Source organism: Arachis duranensis, chromosome 5, assembly GCF_000817695.3.
Source record: "Arachis duranensis cultivar V14167 chromosome 5, aradu.V14167.gnm2.J7QH, whole genome shotgun sequence".
Lineage (NCBI taxonomy): Eukaryota > Viridiplantae > Streptophyta > Magnoliopsida > Fabales > Fabaceae > Arachis > Arachis duranensis.
Genome location: NC_029776.3, coordinates 9,482,223 through 9,493,113, shown reverse-complemented (window position 1 = coordinate 9,493,113; position 10,891 = coordinate 9,482,223). Strand labels below are relative to the sequence as shown.

The window sequence follows — 10,891 nt, the reverse complement described above, 5'->3', positions numbered from 1 at the left end:
CCTAACTGCACACAACCAGTGACGCTCCTAAAGTGATGAGAAAGCTTTTATGTGACTTTGATTGGTACTAACTTTGAATAAATGTTGTTGAAATTTGGACTATCTTTTAAATGTGTTTTGGACTTGGTCTCATCATTCTGAAGCTGAGCAACTAACTCCTTGCACATGTACCACAAAGGTCATCATGTGTTTCACACCTTAATTACGCACTTCAGTAAATGTTAGTATGTACTAATCAAGAAGTGTATTTTTGGTATCTAAATAACACTGATATTTGAACAATAACCTTATCTAAATTATTCAGGTCCCTCCCCCATTAATCAAGCCAATAAGTTTAAGAAAATAAATCACATAATAACAACATTCACACATTTCCAAACGATTTAAGTATACTACTAGTCCCCTACTTGTCAATAAACTCATTATAATGTAGTGGCAACAATTCAGTAGTTTTTGGATTAATCCTCATTGCTTCTAACTAGTATTGTCCTATCTGAAGTGGTTCAATCTTGATAAACAACTAAGTATTGCCCTAATTGCTTCTGCTGGTATATAACAAATACTTCAATCTTGATATACAAAATGATATTTCATTAACCAACACAATTTAGTGCAATGCTACAACAGGTTTAGTGTGGTTTTAGTCATCTTTAAGCCAATGACGGATCACAAATACAACAAAACAAATGCAAATTCCTGTAGAACTTGATAAACCAATGATCCTAACAAACAAAAAGGATTGATATGCATCCTGAATAAAAGCATTCATAGCCAATACTACACAAGAGACATAATGGAACCAATTGTAGCCCCAACAACCACCTGGATGAAGAATGGGTATAGGGTGTGTATCCATCATTATACCCAGCAATATGCCCTTATGTATCATACCAGCATTCCCAAATTTCAGAACTAGAACAGAAGCATCAAACGACAAAGGACAACTGGCTATCAATTGTCCATAAAACGTAGGTTCATAACGGCCCCTTGCAGTCTTTTCCAGTGCATGCATCTGAACAAGTGTGTTCCATGCATCTTCAACAACTTGAGGTCTGGTGCATCCAGAGATTTTTGCAGCAAAATTGCCATAAAAACCATGACAGTTGATCAATGTACAGAGAATTAAAGGAAAAAGCGGGAGAAAAAAGAAAGGAGGGGGGAAAGAGAAGGGGGTGGGATAATGAAAATTACATCTACAATCAATAAGGCATTTAAAATTATCAAATATTCTGCAACATCCAAGATACAGTATTTAAAGTTATTGCCCACTCTAGATGAATAAACTCAAGCACTACTATAAGTAGTCTTAAAAATTCAACTTAAATAGAGAGTCTTATCACTATGATTTAATAAATCCCACAACTGTTAAGAGATATCAGAGCAATATTTGGTAAATATACAAATATTCAAAGTGCTATAGGGATAGAGTTTTTATATAAAAAGCATTAGTAACTAGAGTTTTCCTATAAAAAGCATTGATGATGATAATAAAAATAACAACAACAACAATAACAATAATGGTAATTACAACAATTTCTGCTCAACATATCAAGATCATATTAACTAACCTTCTGGATCATTAATAGCCTTAGATCTAGCACAGCACAGTGAAAGAACTTGAAGCCTCAAGGATAACTTCAGAATAGACGGACTTTCATGATCCTCAAAGATAGCACAAGCACTTGAAAGGGAGATATAATCAGCAATTTTAACATGCATAAATTAAAAATATAATATATAGATTATAACTCTATGGCTTTTTGTTGTTGATGACATCATTCAAAAGTCCAGCCCATGTATTGCTATCACTGGGTCCACTAGAATACGACGAGACATGAGAAAACTGAGGATATGATGTAATTCCGACAGTAGAAGGATATTGGTTGAAGTACGCCATGCCATTTGGAACAGGATGAAAAGGAATAGGGAGGACTCCACCATAAGGTTGATAAGGAAGGACCATTGGATAATGATGCATAGGATATTGTGGCAATCCTGGTATCTTGGTTGTGGCTGCATCTGGAACTTCGGTCACTTCTATTCCTGATGTGTTAGTCTTATCTTTTAATGTCTCTTGAGTTAGAGTGATTTCTTCGGTCTAAACATTAAATCATAATTTTTAAATAATTATGATACAAAATTTAAACAAAATAAATAAAGAAACTAGTCAGACAAGCTAGAGTTGAGTAAGACTTTTCTCAAAGTGTTGGCCTCACTCACCCTTAAAATCTTAGTTGCACTTATGGTATTGGATTAAAATAATTTAAATTCAAATTAAGACTTAATTTTTCTTCTTGAATTATCTAATATAAATTATTAGATATGCGAAATGTTACCTTCTGTCGACTTTTTTTTGCTATTTGCTCTAATCTTCGGTGTCTCTGTCAATTTAGATATAGACTTCTTGCTTCCACAACCCTTGAATTTTTTGTAATAGAATAATAAGAAATAATATAAGCACTACGAGAATAATATGTTGCAAATTTGAATTGAAATGACAATAAATTTGATAGATGGTATAACATGGACAAGTACTTACTTTAAAATTATTGTTATTGTGCACGTGTGTATTTTTTACTGATTTTATGTTCTGAGAGGGAGTCTGTTTATTGGCATCATATTCTTCAACCAACTAAAAAAATTTAAAAAATTGCTCAAATGTAGCATTATTTAATAGTTCTGCGAAAGATATTAAAATAATAGGTAAGCATAAAGTAACTAATTAAGCAAGGCATTATATTAATACCATTGATTCATCTTCAGCATTTGAGTGTTGGCGGGGGAGTCCTCCTTGGCGAGTAATGGACATGTCCTAACGAAATGCCTGCTTGACTTACAATGCAAATATCTTCGCCTCTTTTGGCCTTTTGAAACCTTTCTTGGAGCCCCTTTTGACTTCACAACAGCTAGATCACCTATTAGCGCTGACGTGGGGAAAAGCCTCGCTTGTGCATCACCTTTATTTTGCACCTTCGAAATTAGCTTAAGTAACTCACCTGAGATTTTCTTATAGTCGGCTGAATTTTTGGAAGAAATATCACAAAGATTCCAAAAAATAGATGCCATTGCACCGCATCTAAGTGTGTGCACTATATCATCAGCGGTGTCTTGCTCGCCAATTGAGCATATAAAATCACTCTTTGCATCTCTTGTCTATCTTTTCAGGATAAGAGATGTAGGGACGCATTTTGCATTGCGATGCTTCAAGACCCCAAAGATGTGGGAGCACGGTAATCTACGAGTCTCAAATAGCCTGCATTCATCCGCAAACAGGTCCTTGTCTTTATTGTAAGATACTTTAAATTGCCATTGCTGATTAAAATACTCACTCGTATTGTACTCAATAATGTCTCTACTATTTGGGCATTCAGTCACATTTAAGGCACCTGCTGCATCTATCTCATCTTTCACAAGTTTAAAAATATTTCTAGTATAAAGTTCAGCAGCTTGTTTCTCAAAACTTTCCAAGCACGTAGTCAAAACAGGAAACTTATAAAAGGTTTCAAAGTCAGCAGTAAGATGGTTGTTTTGATAATGCCTCAGTACTTCACTAAATTTATGCATGAATTCAAGGAGATTGGTTTTACTGTCAACATAGTTCTTCAATAATGAATAAATTCCCTCACACTGTGATATAGTTCTTATGCGGCCAAAGAAGTGCTCCCTCAAATATGCGGTAGCCCACTTCATTCTGTCATTATAAATGCCCTGGACCCATTCATTCTCGGCAAGTACGTATTTGGATATGATCTTGTTCCATCTCTGTTCAAATATTTGTACGGTAAACTGTTCATACAAAAATACACTAAAATCGTCCAAAAAATGCTTGTTTTTTATATTTTGTACCGTATTATGATGGAGATGCCATGCACAAAGGCGGTATAGTATACCAGGAAATACTTATAGGATAGCCTCTCTCATAGCACGGTCTCCGTCTGTCATAATGTCTCTGGATAGTTTTCCTGACATGATTTCTGAAAATTCCTTCAGTGCCCACTTGAAAGTTTCAGACCTTTCATCTGAGAGCAAAGCGCATCCAAAGATAGTTGTCTGGAAATGGTGGTTGGTCTCTGAAAATATGACTAAGGGCTTGTTGTAGACATTTTTCTTGTAAGTAGTGTCAAAAGCCAGTACATTGCCAAAACATTCGTAATCAACAACGCTTTCTCTATCAGCCCACACCAAATTATCCAACCTACCATCCTTTAAGGTGAACTTTCCTAGAAATAACGGGTCACTATATGCCTTAGAAAACAAATAGGCCAACACAGCAAATGCATAACCATCTTTCACTTTGCCACGCCTAGTCTTACTAATGTGGTTATGTAAGTCTTTGCTGGTAAAATCCACTTTATCATATCCGCCTTTTTGAAAACCCATGTAACCTATTATGTGGCAAGTTTTAACACCAAATGCTCGCAAGCTGTCTGCTTGTGTTTTATCAGCCTCATCAAGCCCATGATTCACGACAATAAGATGTCTGTACTTAGGTGGACACAGTGGATGATTGTGTTCACTCTCAAAGACACTAACTTTCCATTTACCTGTTCTATAGTGACGAATGAACCGAATCCTCGCCCTGCAGTTGACACGAGTAATTGCCCTATGCTCCCTTTGCCGATTGTCCCTTTTAAGGTGCTTCCAATGTCTTTCTCCTGCTTTATTTCAAACCAACTGTCTTGTATTAATGTTGCCATTAGCATCCACCATCTTCAAGTCTTTTCGGGACACAAATCCATAGCACTTGGCATATTTGGCATAAAATTCACAAACTTGAGATTCTGTATCAAACACAAGTCCCCATATGTCTTCGATGGTCAAATCAGTTATCAACTTTTCAAAACCATTAGCATTAATTATATGTGCCTCTACTTCATTGATAAACCACTATTTTATGGTTTATCTTATGCTCAATTGAGTAGTTTTTATCAACTCTTTACTCACTTATTCATACAATTCGCATGTTTTACATTTTCCTTCCTGATTTTGTGCTATGATTGAAAACATACTTCTTTGATCTTATATTTTCTTATTATTAATCCTCTCTTATTACCATTAGATGCCTTGATATGTGTGTTAAGTGTTTTCAGATATTATAAGGCAGGAATGGCTTGGAGATGGAAAGGAAGCATGCAAAAGTGGAAGGAATACAATAAGTTGGAGAAATTGCTAAGCTGTCCAGCCTGACCTCTTCAAACTCAAACGGCTATAACTTTAGCTACAGAGGTCCAAACGACGCGGTTTCAGTTGTGTTGGAAAGCTAACGTCCGGGGCTTCGATTTGATATATAATTTGCTATAGCTGCCCCGACGCCAGACGACGCGAACGCGTGAGTCACGCGGACGCGTGACCTGGTAGGAATGCAACCCGCGCGGCCGCGTGAGCCATGCGGCCGCGTCACTTTTCCGCGACCTGTACGGACTAGAAAGTTCTGGAAGTGACTTCTGGGCTGTTTCTGACCCAGTTTTTTGCCCAGAGAACACATATTAGAGGCTATAAATTGGGAGAATGCATCCATTCACAATCATGCTCTCATAATTTACTTTTCATATTTTTAGATGTAGTTTTTAGTGAGAGAGGTTCTCTCTCCTCTCTCTTAGGATTAGGATTTAGGACTTCTCTTAGTTTTAGGAGTGACTCTCAATCCCAGGTTCTTTATTTTTATTTATTTTTCAATGTTCCATGTTTAGATTGATTTTCTTGATTAATGTTATTTGAGATATTTCAGATTGATGACTGCTGTCTTTTATTTATATAAATAATTTGGATTTTTCTGTTGCCCAATTGGCTTATGAATGTCTTCCATGTTAGATTTTACTGCTTTGAATGAATTGAAGGTATTCCAGATATTTATGATTTTAATTTAGCTTTTTACATTCTTGGCTGTGGTTGATTAATTGGTGACCCTAAGGTTATCAGCTCCATTGTTGATTGAAAATTGGATTTCTTTATTTCATTAATTCATATTCCAATAACTCTAGCCTTTCCCAAGGAAAGACTAGGACTTGAGGAATCAGAATTAATTTATCCACTTAACTTACCTTCATAGTTAGAGGTTAACAAAGTGGGAGAAAAATCCAATTCTCATCACAATTAATAAGGATAACTAGGATAGAACTTCCAGTTCTTACACCTTGCCAAGAGTTTATTTTACAGTCATTCATTTACTTTTATTGCTTTGAAAATATACCTGTGCCCATTGCCCAACTAACCTTTTACCTTACTTTCAAAACTCCAATTTTACCTTTTTCATAGCCAATAATAAGAACATACCTCCCTGCAATTCCTTGAGAAGACGACCCGAGGTTTAAATACTCGGTTATCAATTTTAAAGGGGTTTGTTACTTGTGACAACCAAAAGGTTTGTACGAAGGGATTTCTGTCGGTTTAGAGACTATATCTACAACGCAACTGTTTTTATGAAATTCTTTATTGGCAAAAATCCCAACGTCTACAGTTACATCCACTATATCATCACTTTCATCAGAACTGCACTCATACTCAACACTTAAATCCTCAGATTGATCACCATCCTTATACGACTCTTTGCCATCATTCTCCATGACTAAACTTAAAATTTTAACATGTTAGGTACTAACTAAATGCTAGGAGAATGGAATAGGCAAAATGAACTAAACCTTTTTTTTATTAAAATTATTGGTCAATCAAATTCTATGAAACCTAAGAGCTATTAGTGCATAAGAATGTTAAAACAATTTTTAAAACTTAAAAAATTATAATAAACAAGTTTATAATAAAGAATAATTTAAATAAATAAACTCTTTTATCTTTTTAACTTTAAAATTTTACATATGTATCATAAAAATTTATTTTATCCTAAACATCATCATTAAAAATACTAAATTACCTAACTCAAATTTTAGAGACTAATAGTTCAAATTTTAGAGACTAATAATTTAAATATGTACTCCTAATTCCAGATGCAAAATCAAAACAGACAAGAAGATCAAAATCAATAAACTGGGGAGAAAACTAATCAAAATATATTATTTATATATAGATAAAGCAAGGAGATCAATAATCTTCAAGTAGGCAAAGAGCAATAATACTGAAGCAAAGCAAAAATCTTCAAATCAAAGCATTAATATTGAAAGCATTTGCACTTATGTAGTTATGTTAGCAAATGATAGATATCGAAAGGCAGCTTCATCCACAAGGATCCACCAAAACCCAGATCAAATCACATTAAAAGGAAGCATTTTTAGGCAACCCAAATGAAAAGATAAGACCCACAAAAGAAACACAGGTAGAAGTAAGAACCTTGCTGGGTACAAAGAATGATGGGAGAGTAACTTGTGATTACACTAATACATAAAGGAACAGAACTATATCAGTTCCATAAGAGTATGTTTTTGGTATACTTTTAATTCATCATCGTGAGGTCAATGAAGATTATAACAAGACAACCATATAATACAATCTTACATTTAATGGGTAGTTCCTATCAAACAATGACTTGTTCTTATTATAATGCATACCTCGAATTTCAACCCCTTGTTTTACGTTCTGTATCAACTTCAATAGTGAGAATAAGAAGAATTAAGAAGTGAGGTGGTCTTATTCTTTGCTTGTTGGTTTGGATTTCTCAAAAAGTTCTCATCTTTTAACATGTGGAAGTCTAAGCTCAACTTCTAGGTGTTTTCTCAGTTTTCTTAGTCATCCCTTGCATTTTCTCGACAGGTTCAATTCAATTTCCTTCTGAATTTCTTGAATTTCTGTGTGTGATTGATTTTCCCTTTTTTGCTCTCAATTTCCCATTAGTTTCTTATAAAGTTAATTCATTTATCATGTGTTTTCCAGTTACGGTTTACTACTTGTGTAACTGATTATTCTTTTCTTTTCTTTTTTCCTCCAAAAAAATCCAGTTTTCTATGAATATGATTATGGAAAAGAGAAGCTTAACATCATTCAATTGTTACAAAATATGACTTCGGACAAAGATGAGACAAATATAGAATTCTGAAAATAAGGCAACATTTCTTATGAAATTGACTGTATTTGTTATTGTTAATTACTTAGTTATCTTATGTAATAGTACTGTGCAGGAGAAGATGGCAGAAATCGAGTTTTTATCACCAGTGGTGAAGTCTCTAACAAGAGATGCAGAAGAGAGGAGGGAAGCAGTAGGACTGCTGCTAGAACTCTTTGATCTTTCTGCAGTTCGAGGGCAAATTGGAAGAATTCAAGGGTGCATTGTAATGTTAGAACGATCTTCCTACTTGAGGTTGCCTTTATTGAGTTCTCTCTAATCATTCTTTCATTCATTATTAATTTTGGTGAAGTAATTTTGAGCTTGCAATATGATAATATCTTAGGTTGTATTGGTAATTAAGGATAACATTTGTACAGCAGAGTGTATAAACCACTCAAGTTATTTATTTTGCAAATAAAAGTGTCATCTTTTTCTCTTCTTATTCTTGTTTATGGCAACTTTTTATTGCTTTTGTTGAACTTCAACTCTACAAATTGTACAAATTAAGTTTTCCAGAGAGAGAAGACAAGAATTTAATCATTCTCACAATGGCACCACTGAAGGATATCTTTAAATATATTGGCTGGTTTATAAGTTTAGTTGTTGTATTGTTGTATTGTTTCTAGGGAATATAATAAAGCGACCAATTTTCTAGATCAGCAACATAATAAGCATAAAAGTATATCAAGCAATTAAACCTACAAGAGAATCCAAGCATGCAGCTGTTACAAGGCACCCTTCCAGGTTTAGTAAGGAAAGCTTTTGCAACCCTGAAATGAACCAAGACATCATCAAAAATTAATAAAACATAGATAATTATGAAATACTGAAACTCAAGAATTTTGTTCAAACTAGCAAGCTGAGATGCTAGTATTGTATATCGGTACTATTTATAGTTCACACTGCAACATCTCTACTGACTAACATAAACAATATCAACTTCAAAAATTACAAGGACAAATGGAAAAATAAAGAAACTTTTCAAAGAATGATTTATACACCTAAAGTCTACATCAAAGAAATGAAGCACAAGGAAGATTGGATATATAACTGAAATTTTTTCCCGGAAAAGACAAATTGATTGGTTGATAGCTGCATTCAGAATTATAACCATATATTCACATAAAAATAGAAAACAAAGAAAAATCCATGGAAGAAGATGAAAATGCTAGGTTGAACCTATAAAATAAAAAATCCTGATTGTTTTGAAACACCACAATAATACAAGGAAACGGAAGTACCTTTTAGAAAGTTGATGCCAAAATTAGTGACTTTACTGCAAGAAATCTCAAGACTCTCCAAACACGCCAACTTTGGAAGCAAATTGAATAAAATATATTGTTCTATTAATCATTGAACCATGTGTTGACTAAGACAACAATGACTATACTTCCATATGTACACATCTCACTGACAATTATATAGTAGTTAAGCACAGTTGCAATGTGTCTTTCTTAGAGAAATAAAAGTATTCACACACTTGAACTCATTAGCCTTCAGAAGCAAAGGTTTTGATATCTTCAATGCCATACAAGATAACCATAAAACAGGCTCTGGTTTATCTAATTCCTAAACCAGCTCACCTTGTAACCATTGAAACAGCACCACTAATTACTGATATTAAAGAAATACTTAAATATTTTGGCAGCACCACACCCGACCAGTAAAAGCATAGCATACGGCAGACAACATGATTACATACCATCAGATCAAATTCATAATATTATATTTAAAATGTTTAAACATGATCTGGATCTCAGAAGTGTTAATCTTTCTAACTACCTATCCTAAACATCGTAGTTTCTAGCCATTTAGATCAAGGTTCTCGCACTCTAAACATGACAAAACCTTGTTGATCTTAGAATCTAGATCAATTATGTGAACCTACTTATTTTAAAAAAAATGCGACCAGCCATAAGTAACTAATTCAACTGAGTTGGCATTTCGATCAAACCAGGTATGCTCAGCTTTCACCTAAAATAGCAAAGAGAAATAGAATTTGAAAACACAATTATCCATATCCACTAAGCACAATTATCCATATCCACTCGTTGTTTTGTTAACTTTTAATTCCACTTTCTACTTTTAATTCTACAATAGAGTTATTGACTTATTGGCCATAGACCGAGACACCTATGAAATAAAGGTAGAGAAATTCTACAATAGTTCCAATCAACCAAAACAGCAAAGACAAAAAGAGAAGCTGGTTTCACACAGCTTACCAAACTTTATAGAAAACAACTAAAAGGTTTCACATTAAAGATAAAAGACCAAGATGAACTGCAACATGTCTACTCACACACTAACCCATTATAAAACCTTAAACACCAAGCAAAATTCCAAGCCAAACACCACAAACTACATAAATCAAGCTCACCAAAAAAAGAATTTTTTTTTTCAAAATAATAATAATAATAATAATTTAAAGGGCCAGTTAATTACTTCAAGTCAATGTCATGGAATAATTGACAAAACCCATTTTCAAAATTAAAGTAAACAGTAGAAAATGCCACTCAGAGAAAATATAACAGTTCAGAGAATCACAAAGAAAGTTATAAACTTTGGTCAATTAACACACACCCAAGATACTGAAAACAAAATAAAATAAAAATTGAGGATCAAACCTGAAAAGGGTCACAAGACAGGGTTTGAGTGATTGTATGAAGAAGAGGAAGCTTAGTGTTGTAACAGTTTCATGAAGCAAAATTAAAGAGCTGTGACAGAAACAATAGAGAGGAGAGTATGTGTGAAAGTGAAGTAAGTGAGTGAAAACACAGAAACAGAAAAATAAAGACATTAACTACAAAAGAAAATGAGTGAGAAAAAATGCAAAATTTAGAAATATATTATTATTATTATTATTATTATTATTATTATTATTATTATTATTATTATTAT

General features: G+C 33.7%; 1 protein-coding gene across 1 annotated transcript; it reads right to left on the bottom strand.

Annotated features, from left to right (window-relative positions):
• Positions 1-3,153: 3,153 nt before the first annotated feature.
• On the bottom strand, positions 3,154-6,563 carry LOC107487812 (protein FAR1-RELATED SEQUENCE 5-like). The gene is made up of 3 exons (XM_052261612.1): positions 6,413-6,563; positions 3,913-4,655; positions 3,154-3,762 (listed from the first exon to the last, which is right to left on the bottom strand). Exons 1-3 carry the CDS (start codon positions 6,561-6,563, stop codon positions 3,154-3,156), a joined length of 1,503 nt encoding a protein of 500 aa, XP_052117572.1.
• Between the last annotated feature and the right edge of the window lie 4,328 nt (positions 6,564-10,891).